This window comes from Macadamia integrifolia, chromosome 2, assembly GCF_013358625.1.
Source record: "Macadamia integrifolia cultivar HAES 741 chromosome 2, SCU_Mint_v3, whole genome shotgun sequence".
Lineage (NCBI taxonomy): Eukaryota > Viridiplantae > Streptophyta > Magnoliopsida > Proteales > Proteaceae > Macadamia > Macadamia integrifolia.
The window spans coordinates 17,878,266-17,897,356 of record NC_056558.1 but is presented as its reverse complement, the minus strand read 5'-3'; the positions used below and the strand labels follow the sequence as shown (position 1 = coordinate 17,897,356).

The 19,091-nt window shown below is 37.0% G+C and overlaps 1 protein-coding gene and 1 non-coding gene across 5 annotated transcripts; both read right to left on the bottom strand.

Moving 5' to 3' along the window:
* Positions 1-1,643: 1,643 nt before the first annotated feature.
* LOC122087752 (4-coumarate--CoA ligase-like 9) lies at positions 1,644-9,169 on the bottom strand. Of its 4 annotated transcripts, XM_042656985.1 has the most exons (5): positions 7,970-9,162; positions 7,705-7,894; positions 4,027-4,172; positions 3,870-3,937; positions 3,179-3,274 (listed from the first exon to the last, which is right to left on the bottom strand). In XM_042656985.1, exons 1-3 carry the CDS (start codon positions 8,996-8,998, stop codon positions 4,048-4,050), a joined length of 1,344 nt encoding a protein of 447 aa, XP_042512919.1. In that variant the 5' UTR covers positions 8,999-9,162; the 3' UTR covers positions 3,179-3,274; positions 3,870-3,937; positions 4,027-4,047. The 4 variants fall into 4 exon arrangements, with proteins under 4 accessions (XP_042512923.1, XP_042512919.1, XP_042512920.1 ...); XM_042656989.1 differs by lacking the exons at positions 3,870-3,937; positions 4,027-4,172 and adding an exon at positions 1,644-2,276 and having other exon boundaries at positions 3,172-3,274; positions 7,970-9,167; XM_042656987.1 differs by lacking the exons at positions 3,179-3,274; positions 3,870-3,937 and adding an exon at positions 6,300-6,653 and having other exon boundaries at positions 4,036-4,172; positions 7,970-9,169.
* A 5,915-nt stretch (positions 9,170-15,084) lies between these two features.
* On the bottom strand, positions 15,085-15,191 carry LOC122072453. Its single transcript, XR_006138468.1, has one exon. It is a non-coding gene; the product is annotated as a small nucleolar RNA R71 (small nucleolar RNA).
* Positions 15,192-19,091: the final 3,900 nt, after the last annotated feature.

Below are 19,091 nucleotides of genomic sequence, written 5' to 3'. Positions count from 1 at the left end.
TGGACTAAAGTTGACCACTAAGTCAATTCAGAATTAATCATGGAATCAATTCTATAAAGTTTAAACTTCATCACATGGTGGTTTAAGTTGAGAAAGATGACTTTGTGATATATGGAAGAGAAAAGTTTAGTACTAGAATCTTGGACCGCCATGATTCCTTGAGTTAAAATTTTTATCTTGAATGCAAGGTTCTCCAACAAATTGAGTTCAGTGTGGCCATACATAAAGTTTGGAACTTAATTATTTGTTTGGTATATGGCAATCTAGGCCAAGTGGGAGAATGTTAGCTGATGTGGCCTTCCATCGCCACATATGTCATAATTTAGTATATTTAAGGTTCCGTTTCGTTGTAATGAGAATTTAAAGGGAAGGAAAGTGAAATTTTCATACTTTAAAACGAAATGTTCATACGATTATATAAACTATTTAATTTTTTTAACCATATTTAGTAATAATATATTTTACATGTAATTTTTATTTTATATATTATAGCGAAGGGATTTGGATGTAAAGTAAAATAAAATTTTATAACCAAATATGGAATGATTTGAGGTTAATGTTAAAGTCACATGGGTAATGATTACATATATTTCTTTTTTAAGTATAAAAATTTCACATCCCTTCCCTTTAATTTCCCTTACAACCAAACATAGCCTAATGAAATAGTAAATAAATAAAAAGTGATATAGGGTAGTTAAGATCCATAAGGATTCTAGTCCTTTCTATTCTATGTAATTTTGTCTCGTCCTATTGAGATGGCAAGACTTGAAAGAAGAATTAGGAAAGAGATTGACCAAAAGTGTGAAACATACTCACACCAAATCTATCAAAGAAAAGGCAAAAAAATCAAGGAAGATCTCAACAATATCCAATGATGACAGATTACTACCGTCCAAGAGGAGGTAAGCCAAAATATTTAATTCCGCATTTGATTTTGGCATTAAGTTCCTCCCATAATCTTATAATCCAAACCACTCTAAATTGCTTGTGTTATTATCTCTCCTTCTCTTTTATTTATTCTTGCACTATTGGCTATAATTATTTACTATATTTTTCAAGAAAATTCCATCATCCAATTCACCCTCCTATTGGATGTGTTGGCATTCGATTTACAGCAAATTACTTTCTTTGTTCTGCTTCAAGAGCTCTTGCTAAGTCACTCGGAATGAATGCAACTGTTATACATTTTATAGATCATATTGTATTGCCATTCTATGTAGCAACTACCATAAAAATCTAGTCATAAAATGGTTCTATTAGTTCTGCACAGAGTTTCAAGATCTGGGAACCAAAAAGATGATACCGAAATTTTTTTTAAGTTTATTTTATGTTATTTTGTTTGCGCTTATGATATTCAACCAGGTTGTCTGTTGATTGACACTTGTCGGTATTAACTGTAAAGTTTATACTGGGGCTTTGTACAAACCTTTCAAATGTTCATTGCTTCCTCATTACAATTAAAATCTAATTTGTTTCCTGTAAAAAAATGAAAGGCATTAAGGAAGCAGTAGATAAAGCACCTACTCCAAAGAAGGGCTTGATTATTTGATTCTGTGGGACAGTTGATATGCATCAATATATCCACCTGATATAATCCTAGAACACGATCATTTCGACTTTACGTGCAGAAGAAAGACTAGAACTTCAAAAATCAAAAGAACAAATTGAATGTCAAATAAGGGTTGATTCTCTTACAAGTTGACCATATCAAATGCCAAGGCTATCACATTCACATGGCCCTTTTATTCTATATACAGTGCAACCCCATAACTCATTGAAAGCAATACACAAAAGAGCACCACAAGAACCATGAAAGAGGACACAAGAAATTCTATTCAAGGAGAAAACAAAGGGTGAACTCCAAATGCCAGGACCAGAAGTGGAAAGCCAACAAAATTGTTTCCTGCATAAGCCAAAGAAAAATCCCCTTTCTCTTACTCTAATGTTAGTTGATTTTGATAACATTTTTATTTTATTACTCTTGAATTTATTATTATTATTATTATTATTTTGCAGGTGGAGGAGGAGATGTGATGTTTACAGTCAATCATATGCATCCACATGGAGAGAGATCAAGAATAATAGGTTGAACTGCATGCATATTTTGCATAGTTTGCATTGAGCCCATGTCAATAAGTAAACATATGGCATCATAATTTAGCAGAGGCACCAGAGAGAGCTTGATCAACCAGCTCCCTCCTCAAGATCTTTCCAGAAGGATTTTTTGGAATTGAGCTGACAAAAGCAACTCGGCGGATCTTCTTGTATGGTGCCACCTGAAGAAAGAAATAGTAAAATTAAAGAAATAATGATCAAATAAATACAAAATCTTTACTGAACTGATGATCATAAGAGGTTAAAATTTTGGCAGAACCAAGTTCAGAACAACAAGAAACACATGGAATTGGAGATTAATTTACTTGAAAGATGTCCGATCAGTTTCATATAGAACTAGGTCAGTAAATATGGTTACATTATCTAGTAAAATCATTTTGTAAGTTGACTACTTCATCGACCAAAAATCAAATCAATGTTAGGTTTTTACTTCTTAATCTTCAATTTAGGGATGAGGGCGGAGCTTGGTGCAATGGCAAGTTTGCTTCATTGCGACCGGGTTCGGGTCGGGAAAGAGCCTCTCCGCGAAGAGAGGGTAAGGCTGCATACATTATGACCCTCACCAAACCCCGAAGTGGTAGGAGCCTCATGCACTGGGTATTCCATTTTTGTAACCTTCAATTTAGGGATAAGAAACTTAAATGGGTTGGGGCAACATAATGAGGTTTTGGCAAAGAAGCTATTCAAACACCAGGTAGTTCAGTGCATTCATCTGTGTCTATTTATAGGGTCGTCTTCATGCACCGTATGTGGATTGAGGATTCGTTTTGTTTCCCTTCCTTCTCCCCCCCCCCCCACCCTTCCAGGGAAAATATCGACTTAATAGATTCTAAGTCTATCATCTCAGTAATATTTCTTGTTATTTTTCTGCATATAATGTGGTAATGTGGACCATATAATCATATTCCATACGATTTCACGATGCCTAATATTAACTGTCCAATGATATCAATATCCTGAAGCCGTCATGGGTAAACTACAGTTTTTTGAAGATCAAAGCTTAGAAAAGTGAGATATCAAAATAAAATTTTCTGTTGCTTTGGAAAGTAAACATGCCTTTTTAGCAATATAATCCATAACTTGAGCTTCATTAAGATTACTGCATGGTTTCCTCACTACAAAAGCCATGGGAATCTGCCCTGCTTCTTCATCCGGGTACCTGTTAAAACATCATGTGCACACAAAACTATAACCTGTGCATAACTAGTAAAGAGATGAGAGTAATAACAGAAACAACAGCCAATAATCTTCCAGGTAGACTTGCTCGCTTGAATGTAAAGAAATTGAACCAAAGTCCATAATTAGACTAATCTTCTAGTTTCCCAACTGTAGATCACTATATCTCAAATTGAACCAAAATGTTCACAGCACCACTAAATTTTTACAGAAAATCGTTTCCTTTGTCATTACACCATAAGGCCTGGCCAAGAGAGGAACTCTACAACTAGTTCACATATATGGAAGAACTACATGTAGTGTGTGTCCATCAGATTGGAGCTCTGCTCAAAGTAGCCACTGAACTCTACAACATGCTCTTAATATATTTTCTTTTTTCTAGCAAAAGGGTTACAAAAATTCCTATTACAATCAATCTCCACATTCACTTTCAAATAGCCGCATGCACCCAATATGAATATTGTGTACACCCAAACAAATTTTTGAGAACAACACAAGCTAAAACAAATAGATGAAGGTAATAAACGAAATATATGAAATCTAGAATCCGTCCCAAGGAAACACTATCAGGTACTTACGGAATCACAGCAGTATCAGCGATTTCTGGATGGGATTGTAGTAAGTGCTCCAACTCAGCTGGTGGAACCTGCAACATGTTCCACACGGGATGAAATGGCATACTTTTAGTGCTAGGGAGCCAACTACCACATCCACATGTTTCTCAGTATTGAATACCTGGTATGCCTTGTATTTTATCTATTCCTTCAACCTATCAACAATATAAAGGAAGCCATCCGAGTCAAAATAACAAAGATCACCAGTCTTTAACCAACCATCTGGTTCCAAGGTATTAGCAGTTGCCTCGTCATCTTTAGCATAACCTACAATTAGGTCGGTATTCGTCAAAAAAATGCAAGGGTAATGGTTTCAGAATGGCTGAGACTAAATGTCTAAACCTTTAACTATATGAAGAGAATTATAATGTCCTCTCAGCCTGCATTGTTCCCTTATTTGTATTTGCATCAGAATCTAAGAAACATATGGAACTGATAATAATTGGGCTAGTAATAACCTAATATGAGAAAAAACTACAACGATAAGCAGAGGCAGAAAACCAGGATCGGTTCAGGTGTTCGAACTCCCTCACACAACCATGGTTTGGTCTGAAATTTCAGGGTATGGCTGCCAACCCAAGTCCCTCTTGAATGCAAATAATGGTCTTCCCAAACAGTAAGTGAAGAAAGAAGATTTAAGGTCTGAACCTGAACCTAGCAGAAGAGGTGGGACAATACTCAAGGGGTTGAGTAGCCCTATACGGGTAAATTGGTCCCCAGAATATTAGAGAGAAAGGAGAAAGAATGAGAGGAATCAATCCCAAGTTGTGATCGACTGTCAGGTCGCCCAGAACAGGGAATCGCAGGTAGGGGAAGGAGAAGAACAGGAAGAAATGGAGGGAGATAGGGAGGGATCATAGTTGTCATGGCGACTAGGCAAACCGAAGCACTGGAGGGGTGCCTAGGTGATAAGGTGCTTGCTTTGGCGTCACCTAGATACCCTAGGCATGTAGTATATAACTATATATAATATAGCAGTGATATTTTTATATAATTATGCTAATATGCAACATAGAAGCCATATCAATTCAATATATATAATTGGGCTAGTATAACATAATATGAGAAAATCAACATTTAATAAACATGGGAAGAGGTCGGGCACGCCGTTACCTTTCCCAGAGCTAGCGGCTCAACCAATTTGGGGGGGGGGGGGGGGGGAGGGCTGAGATGGGGGCAGTGGACTTCCAGAGGGGAGGGATGAAAAGAGGCAGAGCAGTGCTGGGCACAATGCTAGCATGCTCAGCCTTTTCCCTATAAATATATTCATAAAAAAAGACAAAACTATAAACATAAATCAATTATTAATGTAAACTCGTGAAGTATCAACAAGGCATGTGTCACCTTGAACCCCAATAAAGAGGCTGAAAGCCTAGGTGACACCTTGACAACTATGGTAGGGATCGAACAATCTGGTCGCATGCAAGAAGATGCAACTCACAGCCCAGGAGGTAAACTTCAAACTTCAACTTATTATTCAACACTAACCCCATTGTAAGGTTACATGCATTTAATTAAGGGGAAATCTATACTAAAAAATAGAACCCGAGTCTAATATGGAAACATCAAAATTGGAAACTAACTCAAACAAGGAAACTAAGCCTGTGTTTGGTATGCATTCTCAGAATGTGTCTAGCTCTAGAACGCATTCTGAAATGACAGAAAAGTTGTTTGGTATGCATTCTCAATCTAAATTCTTAGAATGAGGTGGAGAACGGGCCTTGTTCTGGAATGTGCCAAAAGGCCCATTCCACGTTCTCATTCTCATAAGATTGTGCTTTTTGAGTATTGAAGACTGAACCTGCTGCTCCTCTGTCTCTACTGTGCACTACTCATGGAAGTCATAGTTGGATCCAAGGAGGAAGATGGGTATTGAAAACTGAACCTGCTCCTCTCTTTTTCCTCTCCGCTATGCTCGACTTACGGGAGTCATCCTTGGATCTGAGGAGGAAGACGAGGACAAAAGCAAGGAGGAAGAGACCTAAGCAGAGATTTTGGGCTTGTGATCCGGAGGAGGAAGATGAGGAGTATTGAAAACTGAACCTGCTCCTCTCTTTTTCTCTCTGTTGAGCTCTACTTACGGGAGTCATCCTTGGATATAAGGAGTAAGATGGGGGCAAAGGCGAGGAGGAAGAGACCTAAGTGGAGATTTTGGGCATGTGATCCGAAGGAGGGTAGGTGAGGGAAATGGCTGATTTTAGTGAGAGAAGAAAGTCTCTGTTGATGAATTTGTGATATTTGCCAAAAAATAGAACCAAAAACTCAACGTGAAGTGGAGGATACTGTGTTTGGAGATTTTAAGAAACTCATATATGAAAATTTAAGGTGAGAACCATCGCTGAAAGCTCCTCATCTTCGTATGCAGAGTGAGGCTGCTTAAATGTTTATATATACCTGTCTTTATAATATGCATCAAGGATAGCACGACTTAAGCATCATAAGGCATCAAGAGTCATATGGACAGAGTCTTCCTTATACTATTCTTCAGCTTCCAAGTAGTCATCAGCACAATCACTGTATCAGCATAAAAAATTATCTGAACAGGCTTCATTATACTGTGCTTCAGCTTCCAATTATGGTTCTTTCGAAGATGCCCTCAAGGACTGCTGTAGAGGTTGCAAAGGAGGCTTTGGAAGCAACAAAAACTTCCGCCGAAGCTGGATGAGTTTGAATTTAGCCTTCTTAGGGAGCTTCAAAGCCTCAAGGTTGAGGTTGCAAGGGCAGTGTTGCAAGCTGCAAAAGGGACAACTGATGCTGCAAAAGTGAACTGCAAGCCTTTTTTGTGTTTCGCTGTTAATTTTCAGTCTTTGGTAAATAACCCATGAGGTGTTCGATGAAATGCTAAGCATTCTGAAATAAAGAACACATTTTAACAGAAATGTATCCAAACAGTGTTCACATTCTCAGTTAAGAATGCAATCTGCGTTTTGAGAATGGGAATGCGCATTCTTAGAATGGGAATGCAAGCAAAACACAGCCTAAAACTCCTATGTTTCCAATCCCCAAAATAAATTATTACAAAGTAACCCCAATCCAATGGCATGGTTTGTGTCAGAAACTGGTTCATCAGACCCTTTCTCTTATTCATGTCTATCATCTACATCACCCATTCTTAAGTAATAGTGAGCCCCCTACTCTCTCAAACTAATAACAAAAATGAAAATATCTTTTTCGGTAAGATCAAAAATGCATTTTTTTTTTTTTTTGGTACCAAAAAAAAAAGAAGCAATTTCAACAGGTAAAAATTCATTACATTCTATATTGGATTTTCATTTCACTCTGCACCTCTTCTTTCTCTATGTTTCTTTGCCGAAATATCAGATGGCCAGTTGAAAGAAAATTAATTCATGCTTCAACAGGAAATTTTAAACTGCACCTGAGTCCATCAGTAGCATCCCTCCCTGCCCCTGATTACCATGATCAAAGATCTCTATCTCAAAAAAAAAAAAAAAAAAAAAAAAAAAAAAAAAACATACATTCCACCTTATTTGTGATTGCAATTTAAAATGTATTCTTTTATTAACACAGCTGATGCATTCTAAGTGCATCAATTGCACGTGCTTTCATGCTCTGCTGAAATTCTCCAACACCCATGTCATACAAAGAATTTAAGAAGTTTTTAACACAAAAGTGCAAAAGCCACACATCTTTTAACAGTTTTTATTTGCACCGAGTGTTGATAACATAGAAGTTCCATCTTTTAAATAATTTTTTTTATCCAAAACAAGTAAAGGAAGTTGGTAGAAATTTTAAAATTTGCAATCTCCATATTCAGTACTTACAAGATTAAATAATGTACCTCTCATGATGATTGGTCCTCGCAACCACAGCTCCCCCTGGTGGCCTGGAGGCATAGCCTCTCCAGTTTTGGGATCAACTATCTTGGCTTCCACATTCTCAGCTAGGTGGCCAACAGACCCATATTGCTTGGCCTCATCAGGCCCCATCGATCTTGCAGCAGTTCCTGTTGTCTCAGTCAAGCCATAACCCTAATACAATGAACACATACATGGTAAATTAAGCGATTCCTATGTCGAATCAAAATTTCAGTTTTTTTTCATTACCTGTACAATCTCCACATTGGGAAACCGAGCAACGAACCTCTCGGCAACCTCCTTCCCGAGCGGGGCTCCACCGCACCCCAACAGCCTCAGCGAACTCAAATCATACTTCGCTACTAAATCCGACTTTGCCATCGCCACAACAAGCGGCGGCGACACCGGCATATATGTTACCTTATACGTTTCAATCGCCTTCAACATCACTTCAAAATCAAACCGTTTCATCAACACCACTGTCTCCCCCAATGCCACTGCCCTCAAACACATAAAAAACCCAAACACATGAAACAACGGCAGATTCATCAGAGACACCTCCGGCGGTGGCGGATTCTCCTCCTCTGGCTTTGGTTTCCTATCATAGTAGCCAGCGATCAAAGCAATCAGATTCCGGTGAGTCAGGATCGCTCCCTTGACTCGCCCGGTGGTACCGGACGAGTAGAGAATCGCCGCTGGGTCAGACTGGCTGACCCGAACCCTTGTCAGGTCGAGCCGGCCGGTCGAGGATGTCGTCATCATGGATTGGAAAGCTGGGGAATCTAGGAGAACAATGCCTCGGCGGAGAGAGTCACTGGAAGGGAGTTTTCCGGCGGTCATCGTGGTGGCGAAGGCGACGGAAGGGTTGCAAAGCTGGATTTGGTGGGAAATCTCGGATTTGGTATTTATTGGATTGGCGGGAGATATGACCACGCCAAGGGAGAGGAGAGAGAAATAGAGGATAGGGACTTCGATTGATGGGGGCAAGAGGATAAAGGCGGCATCTTCCTTGGAAAGGTTGAGATTGGATTGGAGAGAGGCAGCGAGGGATTCGACGTGACGGAGGAACTGGGCGGCGGAGAGGCGGTTTCCGGTGTCGACATCGATGAGGATAGTAGTAGTTTCCAGTGGCGAGGGATTGCTGCGGAGAAGCAAGAGGGAGTGAGCCGCGGCGGAGAGAGGGAGGGTCTCTGGTAGGAGTGGAACCGGTGGCCGGAGGCTTTTGTAGGTCTTTGTTTTTGAGCAGAAACCGCTCCTTGGATCAATGGAAGTATCCATTGTGGGTTCAAAGTTTCAAAGTTCAAAGCTCAAAGCTCAAAGCTCAGAACTCAGACCTGTGAGAGAGTGAAAGGAGAAGAGCAAGTGTTGTGTCAGATTAGTGAAGGGTAGTTAATATGGCAGTTGCTAGAGTCCTCCTTTGTCGGTTCTTCAGAGTGGAGTGAGTACGTGTTGTGTCAGTTTGGTGAAGTGTAGTTGATATGGCAGTTGCTAGACTCCTCCTTTGTCGGTTCTTCAGAGTGGAGTGAGATGAAAGCGGTGAAATTACAGTAGTACCACTCTTCGTCTGAGTCTCATGTTTCTAATATTTTTTTTTTTGGTTAAATCATCTGAACCAGACCAATTATGTACTCTGAAACGGAATCTTATGCACTATTAAGAGAAGCTCTTAGATGCAGAATTATTGAATGAGGAAGAAATATTTGAATGGAAACATTTTAAAAGAATTCTTAGAATGAAACTCATAATAGTAGATGGATTGAGACAGTAGATGAGATTTTTACCAAAAAAAAAAAAAAAAAGAAAAAATAAAAGACAGAAGATGACATGTATCAAGAGATACTTTTTCAGTTTGACACTGCTTTCCAAAGCAAAGGTGTGGATTAGGATTAGGATGCTCATCTTTTGCCGTGGGGGCAATACTACTTGTCATATCAGATGACAATAATGTGGTGTTGTGTGCACTACCATCAGTGGAGGAGATGCAATTGGCTTTATTTGAGATGAGCCCTTTTTAACCACCTGGAAATGATGGATTCCCACCGGCTTTGTTTCAGAGATGTTGTGATAGATTGATTAAATTTTATTTAAAAAAATTCTTTGAAATTAGTGTTATGTATGTTCTCTTTAGGTAAAATGCAAATAAAAAAAAAAAAAGTTCGGTGCAAGTGGGGGGTTTTTTTTTTTCGATGAATAAATATATATATATATATATATATATATATAAAAGTAAAAAGGAAGAAAATATAAAAGGAAAAAAGGGGAGGGGGAAGAGGCTGATAAAGCCAAATAAGGGAACAAAGCCCAATCAAAAAGGGGGGAAAATAGTTAAGGAAACAGAACATCAAGGGGGGAGGAGATAAGATAGAGAAAACCCTAGGAAATAACAATAAGTTTGTTTCTTGGGGTGTCAATAGCTAAATGGTAGGAAAGAGCAACAAGATGTGAACGGAACGATAAAAAATACAATTGAATACAATAAATATGAAAAAATATGAAAATGAATGGATTAACATTTTAAACATTTAAATACGACACCAAAAAATGACAATGTACACATAATTTTGTAAATTTAGTTTGAAAAACATATCCTATGTTTGGGGTACTATAAAATTAAAGTCTTGAGAATTCATCTTGAAGTGTTGTTTATTGGGGGGACCGCCTCTCATCAAAGGTTGGATGGAGCCATTATGACACTATCAAGATGCGTTTTAACTCTGCTTTTGCTGTAGACCTATAGTGTGACAGTGTTGTTCAAGTCATAATGTCTTCCAAATCAAATCCATCAAAACTCTTAAATTCTTGTCATTTGTTTATTTTACATTTTTTTTTTCAAATGGATTCAATAAAATAAAAGAGAAGAAAATAGGACAAAAGACATAATAAGACAAAAAAAGAATAATTACACAATAATTTTTTATGTGTCTATCTCTCTCCTCAAATTTAAAAGTTTTAAAAATTTTCTTTTATTTTATTTTCTTCCCCTAGTTACCAAACATGGACTAATTGATGTCTGGTTCTTTGAAGGAAAAGAAAAATGAAAGGCTTAGGGTTTTCAATTGTGTTTCATGTGTCAACGATGGTGAGGAAGGTTGAACTTGGCCACTCATGCTTTGTTACAAGAAGATCAAGAAATTAAATCCTTCCTTTGCAATTCCCACGGTGAGCCATCTCATGATCTATTTCTTAATTCCCACTTAACTTACCATCCTTGGTTACCTTCTCCTTGTAATCATAAGTTTTCTCATCCCTTCAATTGATGCACTCGAAATATTTGGATTTTTCAGATACAGGAGAAAATACTCGACGAGAAACACAGCACCGAAGGAGAGGTAAGATCACTCTCTCTCTCTCTCTCTCAACATATTCTTCCTAACATTCAAACTTTGCGACATCTGTTCAGTCTTCATTCTTCTCTAGACACAAAATGTTGGGGACCCAGTTTTTTTTTTCATTGAAAAAAAAATATTAGTGTTTAAACGCGTTTAGAACTTTAAGTGTTGCCATTTTTGTTTTTTTTACAGACTTTTTGTGAGCAATTCAGCAAGTCACATTTAAAACGAAAAAATTAATAAATTGATACAACATTTTGCATGCGTTTTAATTTACTAGGGTCTATTCCACTCAATGAAACATTGATCTGTCTTATTCCCAAGGTGGCTACACCTGAAAGTACTGATCAGTTTACACTTATAGCTTTATGCATTTGTTGCTTGTGAGGTGATTACCAAAATCTTGACTTGTAAATTAAATATGATTTTGAATGTTGTGGTCTTCTTTTATCAATCAGCATTTGTGCATAATAGATCTATTTTAGATAAGGCTCCGTTTGTTTCGGCGTTTTGCATGTAGAATATTTCTTGTTGAAATATTTTCCAATGTATGTTTGCAAGAGGGAAAATATGATGTAAAATATTATCATAAAATTTTCCATTGTTTGTTTGCAAGAAGGGAAATACTTTCCTTTGCTTTCAACTCTCATAGCTTATTACTTAAAAGCAAAACTTCAAGGCCTATATCATGTACAAGGTTTTAATTATCTTAAAATCATAATTTGGTTGTGTTAATAGGAAGAATGAGAGAATTCTTGAGTGTCTTTAACTGATTACATAAAACAACTATTTATAATATAAAATCATGATAAAGTTATGATAGGAGTCATGAATATCATGACAGAGTCATGATAGGAGTACGAAATCGAAAATATAAAGTATTTACAAGTATACCCCGATACAGCCGCCCCACCCTAATAAGGGTCGGTGGAGAGGGGAAGCCCCAATGTGGTAATGGCCTTTATCAACTGGTTTACCCTCCAACCATTGGTAGCGGCCTTTATGAACTGGTTCATCCTCCTTTTCCTTTAGTCGACTATTAGCTTCCATAGGAATATCAGAAGGATGATAAACCAACATACCTATCTCGGATAGCAGATCAAGAATGTACTTCCTTTGAGAGAGAAATATACCTTTTGAGGACCAGGCAACTTTAATCACAAGAAAGTACTTGAACTTTCTAAGATCTTTTATCTCAAATTCTTTGTCTAGAAAACCTTTAAGATGATCAATCTTAGTACTATAATTTTCTATTTTCATTATGTCATTGATGAGCACATTTATGTGTGAAATCTAGGGTAGTAAAATATACATTTTACATATTTAGAATGGAGTCACCTTGGGTTTTACTCTCTTTTTGCAGGTTTTATATTTTCAAAGCCTTAAGGACTATCGGGCGCTATATCTCCAATTTTACACGTAAAGAGGTCATATTTTTTTCATGGTTGTGAAGAGGACAAAATTCTGAGCAAGATGGACGTGTTTAATTAAAAGTACACATTCATTTGGTCACCCGTACAAATGATTATTCTTTTAAGGCAAAAAAGAATAATGGATTAGAATTGAACCGAGATGCAGAACTAGCCCGTTTGCAGTTGTCCCAGAGGTACAAGGAATATTCCAAATGCCAACAAGGATCGATGGACCACATCTTTAAGTGATTGGAGATTCATTTTTGATAATAACAACTACCTAGTGTAGTTGGTGAGTTGTGGTTAAGAGGTCTCAAGTTCGAACCTCTTAGCTGCCATTTTGTTGAGGTTTTTTTTCTTTTTAGAAGATTTTCTCTCTCCTACTCATCACTCAAAGGAGGTCAGCCAAAGGGTTTCTTACGCACGAGGAGAGAGAAATAAGGAAATAAAGAGAAAAAGAGAAAAAGAGAGAAAAAATAGGAAAGGGAAAAAAAAGGAAAAAAATAATTAAAAAAAATCATCCAAGATGCTGCCCACATTTGAAGAAGAGAGAAAAAGTAAAAAAAAAGAAGGAAAAAGGAAGCAAAATCGTTGGAAATTCCCTACTTCCTACAATTCTCTATCTTCTCTCTCCTCCACCTCATCAACAAGATAAAAAAAAATCTTTTTTTTTTTAGAAGTTAAAATCGTTAGCTTCCCTCCCCCATTATCTATATAATAGAAATAACAAAAGGGGAGGAGGCAGTTCATTCTTTTTCTAGGGTTTTTTCTTAGTTGCTCTATCTCTTTCTCTAGTTTTCTCTTTCTTTAGCTCTAATTCTAGGTTTATGCTTTAAACACTTTTGTAAGTTTTTTTTTATTCAATTAATGTAAACATTTTTGTTTTTGATTCAGTCTTTTATTTTTATTGTTTAAGCAATTGAAGTTGTAATTTTCAAGTTCTAGTTCTAGGCTTAGTTCTAGATGACAAGAACAAACTATGAAGCATGTCTTTCAAGTTTAATTTTTTTTTTCTTCAGATTTGTTTTCCCTAGTACTAGAAATTTCAAATTTGATTTATTCCAGATCTAGTTTTTAGTACTAATAGTATCTCAAATCGATCAAGTTTTCAGTTCAAGAGTTGAAGTTCAAGTAAGTAGGCTCCTTCAGTAGTCTTTTCTCCCTTCTTTCATTCCCTCTTCTGACTACCCTTTCTTTCTTAATTTAGGATTTTAATTTCAGTCGTTACATTATTGCTATCCTTTTCCCCCAAGGTTCATGGCTAGTGTATGTGTTGGCTTTACCCCTCCTAGCCATAGAACCATCAATTTATTACTTTTATTTTAATTGTCTCCATTTCCTTAAAGTCAGGTGAGTAATCCTTGTAAGCGTGACTCTCTGGTCAAGAAGGAAAGTTCATATTATGATGCATCCCTCGGGCTAAGTAAAGAAACCTACTTGTGAGTCTCTCCCTAGCTTTATCCCTTTTCTTTTCTTTTATTTTTATTTCAGTATTTTTTTCTTTATTATTTTTTTTATTGCGTGGATTGTTTATTTTCAGTTATTTATTTATTTAATTTTAATTGCATGGCTTATGTCTTTAAATTCTTAGATAACGAATGGTTAGGACATTATTTTAGATACATATGTTTAGGACGGTAATTAGAATTAGATCATAACCATTAATCGGTTCACTTTCACATTATTAAAAGAAAAAAAAAAAATAAAGTGGCTGCTCTCCCTATGTTCGACCCGTAGCTACACTGATCCGTACGCTTACGGTTACATTTTAAATCCTAACAAGTTTTTGGCGCCATTGCTAAGGAGACAGTTCCATGTTATTTTTCGCTTTCTTTTGGTAAATCAGAGTGCTTTGTTTATTTTGTTTTATTTTTTCTTTTCTTTTATTGAATTCCTGAGAATATCAACTTGTAATAATAGTTGTATCAGTGGAGGTCGCCATGCCTCACAGTATGATAAAGACAGGTTTCGCCCTGCAGCAGTACCTCAGGAATTGACCTGAGCAACCCCGGATCCTTGCAAGTAAGCTCCCAAAAAGCCAAAAAAAAAATCAAAAAATAAAAAAAATCATAAAAAATTGTTTTGTTATCTATTCTTTTGTGCTTGTCTTACTTTAGTTGTGGGTAGTTTCTGTTGCATGAGTGTTAGGTGGGTACGTAATACTAAGAATTAGTTAGAAAGAAGAGATCTAACAAGTAGTGACCCTACATGTTTGCTCTCTTTAAAATCCTTTAATATGGGAGACCAACAGTAAAACCCTCCACCTAAATCTCTGAAAGATAGGTTCTACCCCGCTAGAACAGCCCAACCTTCCTGCATAGTTCTACCACAAGCCCAGGGTAATAATTTTGAACTCAAATCTCAATACATCACTATGTTACCCCACTTTCATGGGTTGACCTCTGAGGATGCATACCTATTTCTAAGGGAATTTGAAGAGGTATGTATTCTAATTAAGATCCAACAGTTTTCTGATGATGCTGTTAAGCTTAGGTTTATCACTTTTGCATTGAAAGACCAAGCTAAGAAGTGGTTGTATGGGTTACGCACAAATTCCATAACCTCATGGGAACAGTTCACAGTTGTCTTCCTTAAGAAGTTTTTCCGAACTCATAAGACCAATAAGCTTAGAAGTGATATCCTTCAGCTTAGGCAAAAGCCTAGTGAGTCATTTTCCAAACTTATGGAGAGATTCAAGGATCTACTTCAAGAATGCCCTCACCATGGCCTAGACTTATAGCATTTATGTTAAATAATTTATGAGGGTATTGATTACCCAACTAAATAAATGATAGAGTCTATGTACCTTGAGAGATTCACATCCTTTACAGATGAAGGAAAGGCATGGGAATTCTTACTTGACTTAGCTGACAAAACCCGTGAGTGGGAATCAACCCAAGAGAGTGAAAGAACCATAGGAGGGAAAGGATATTTTGTGGATGGGATAGTAGCCAAGGAAGTCTATTTGGATAGCCTAATCAAGAGGATTGAGGCTATTGTTCCTAGAGAGCCATTATCAGTCAATTTGGTTAAGATTTGTGCTTGGTGCCAGTCTCCTAGACATGTCATAGAAGAATGCCCCAACACCTCTGGGGGCACTTCTAATGATAGTGTTAATGCCTTATATCAGAATAATCTATATTGTAACACATACAATCCAGTATGGAGAAATCACCAAAATTTCTCCTGAAATCAGGGCAACCAAGTAGGGCCTTCCAATTTTCATAATCAAAGTCAACCTGGACCCCAAAGGACTCCCTTTGGACAACAATATTTTTTCCAAAACACTTTTCCTAGGTCAAATGTAGGACCTCAGGCTAGTTTTTCTAGGGCCCCTTTCCTATCATCTTATCAACAACCCCCTGGGTTTACCAACACTGGAGAGGCAAGTAGAATAAGTAACTTAGAAGTAACTTAGAAAAAAATATGGCCCTCCTCATGACAAGCCGTCAAAATCTTATGAGAGAACTCATCCAAGTTGTCTCAATTATGCATGAGAGGGAGAAAGAAACTTTACCCAGTCAACTAGAGCCTAACCCTAGGCATCATCAGCCTGTTAATTCACAAACACCAACTAATGCACCACTGAATATAGTACAAGGTCAAACCCAACAAGGGCCCTTTAACCAATGTAATGTTATTTATGCCTTTAAGAGTGGTAGAGAGTATCAATAGAGCGTTCGTAAATCTTCTCCATCTACTACTCCTGTTAACTCTCCTTCAGTTGAGGACACAAGTGTGCCTCTTGTTCTAGGTTCGTTGATGAACCTAAAGATTCTTCTGAAACTAAAGATGATTTGGTTGAGGAAACCAAAAATGATTCTTTTGAAAAAGGGCAAATCCCTAGCAGTCCATATGTTCATCCTGTCCCATTTCCTAATCACTTGGTACACAAAAAGAAGACTGCTTCCATAGATAAAATTTTAGAAGTCTTAAAAAAGGGAAAAGTGAACATCCCTCTTTTGGATGCCATATCCTAGATCACCGCCTATGCAAAGGCACTGAAAAATTTATGTACTCACAAATGTATCACTAGTGTGGCTAAAAAGACGTTCTTGGCAGGTAACAGTAGTTCTATAATTACTCAGCCTATAGCAGCAAAGTATAAGGATCCAAGGAGCCCTACCATATATTGTGTTATAGGCAACACCTACATTGAGCATGCCTTACTTGACCTTAGCGCAAGTGTGAATCTTTTACCTTACCATGCGTACAAGTAACTAGGATTGGGAGAATTGAAAGCCACTGGAACTACTCTTCAGTTGGTAGACAGGTCTGTTAAGATTTCTAAAGGGATGGTTGAGGATGTCTTACTAAAGGTGGGGGAATTTATTTTTCTTATTGATTTCATTGAGTTAGATACCAAGTCCTTCTCAACCAAGGATGAGATCCCAATAATTTTATTAAGACCATTCTTGGCTACCAGTAATGCATTAATCAATTGCCCGAATGGTTTCCTAAGATTATATTTTGGTGACCAAACTATTGACTTTAACATGTTTAGGATAGGCAAACAACCACATGTGAAAGAAGAGATCAATATGCTTGAGGATTTTTTGAATTTTTCTGATGATTTAGTTACCAACTTTGATATTGATTTTGATTTAGAATTCCAAGAGTATATTGATGAGTTGGATAATGATAGTGAAAATTTCTTTTCTAAAGTCTTGAGTTTTCACATACCTGTGGAGCCCTTAGGATCCCTTTCCAATTCTATTCCCAAACCTTCCATAGTTGAGCCCCTTAAGCTAAATCTTAAGGAGTTGCTATCTAATTTGAGGTATGCTTTTCTAGGGCCTGACCAGACTCTTCTTGTAATAATTTTTCAAATTTGACTTCTAGTCAGGAAGAGGAGTTACTTAAAGTGTTGAAAGATAATATGGAAACCCTAAGTTGGACCATGGCTGATATCAAGGGTATAAGCCATTTTATTGTGCAATATCATATACATCTTATGGAGGATTCTAAACCATCCATGGAACCCCAAAGAAGAGTTAATCCAGTGATGATGGAAGCCATTAAGAAAGAGATCCTACAGTACTTGGATCATGAAATAATTTATCCTATTTCTGACAGCCAATGGGTAAGCCCAGTTCACATAGTGCCTAAGAAGTCTGGTGTGACTGTAGTTCCTAATACTAATAATGAACTAATTTCAACCCATGTCTAATCAGGGTGGAGAGTGTGCATAGACTACAGAAAACTTAATGTTGTAACCTGGAAGGATCATTTCCATCGCCATTCGTTGACCCGTTGTTAGAGAGGTTAGCTAGACATGAATACTATTATTTTCTTGATAGATATTTCGGCTATAACCAGATCCCAATTACTTTAGAACACGAACATAAGACTACTTTTACATGCCTATATAAAACATTTGCTTATAGGCGTATGCCCTTTGGGCTTTGCAATACCCCTGCTACGTTCCAACGATGTATGATGAGCATCTTTTCTGATATGGTCAAAAAATTCTTAGAAGTATTTATAGATGAATTTTCAATTCATGAGAATTCTTATTCTGAATGTCTTCACAATCTTTCTCTAGTTTTAAAAATGTGCATATCTAAGAATTTGATTTTAAATTGGGAGAAATGCCATTTTATGGTTAAATCTAGAATTGTTTTATGTCATATAATATCCAAGGAGGGAATTAAAGTAAATAGAGCCAAAGTGCATTTAATTGATAATTTACCACCTCCTCAATCTGTTAAAGATATTCGGTCTTTTCTAGGGCATGTAGGCTTTTACAAAAGGTTTATTAAGAATTTTAGTCAGTTAGCCTGACCTCTCACTTCATTACTTGCCAAAGATCAAACTTTTGAGTTTTCTAAAGAGTACCTAGAATCCTTTAAGCAACTTAAGAAGGGATTGACCAATGCACCCATTATTCAACCACCTGTTTGGACTGAATCTTTTAAATTGATGTATGATGCTTTGGATTTTACCATAGGAGCAGTTTTGGGTCAAAGGATTAATAAGTTGTCCACTATCATTTACTATGCTAGGATGACCTTAAATGATGCACAACTCAATTATACAACCATTGAAAAAGAATTTTTAGATGTTGTGTTTGCATTAGAAAAGTTTCGGTCTTACTTATTTGGTTTACATATGGTGGTGTATACTGATCATTCTGCTCTCAGATACCTAGTTCAGAATAAGGATGCCAAAGCCCATCTCATTAGGTGGATTTTACTTTTGTAAGAGTTTGATTTAGAAATTAGGGATAAGATAGGAGTTGAAAACCTAGTTGCAGACCATTTATCCTGGCATCCAAATTCCTTGACTATCGATTTTTTAGTCAACGAGAACTTTTCAGATGAAGAGTTTTTTGTAGTGACTAGTGAACCATGGTTTGCTGAGATTGTCAACTTCTTAATTTCAGATGTGACTCCGAATCACTAGTCCACCCAAGATAAGTATAGGTTTCATTCCCAAGTTAAGCACTTTTTCTGGGATGATCCTTATTTGTTTAAGATATGTCTGAATCAGATTATCCGACAATGTGTTCCTGATCATGAGTAACATTCCATTCTCTCTTGTTGTCATAACCATACATGTGGTGGATACTTTGGACCTAAGAAGACTACCGTAAAGGTTCTCCAATGCGGATTTTATTGGCCCACTCTT

Excerpts from the sequence above, each read along its gene's own strand:
- LOC122087752 (XM_042656985.1), bottom strand. The coding sequence starts at position 8,998 with ATGGATACTTCCATTGATCCAAGGAGCGGTTTCTGCTCAAAAACAAAG. Across the intron at positions 7,895-7,969 it reads CCAATGTGGAGATTGTACAG|GGTTATGGCTTGACTGAGAC; the intron begins GTAATGAAAAAA and ends TCATTGTATTAG. Across the intron at positions 4,173-7,704 it reads AGGACCAATCATCATGAGAG|GTTATGCTAAAGATGACGAG; the intron begins GTACATTATTTA and ends ACCTAATTGTAG.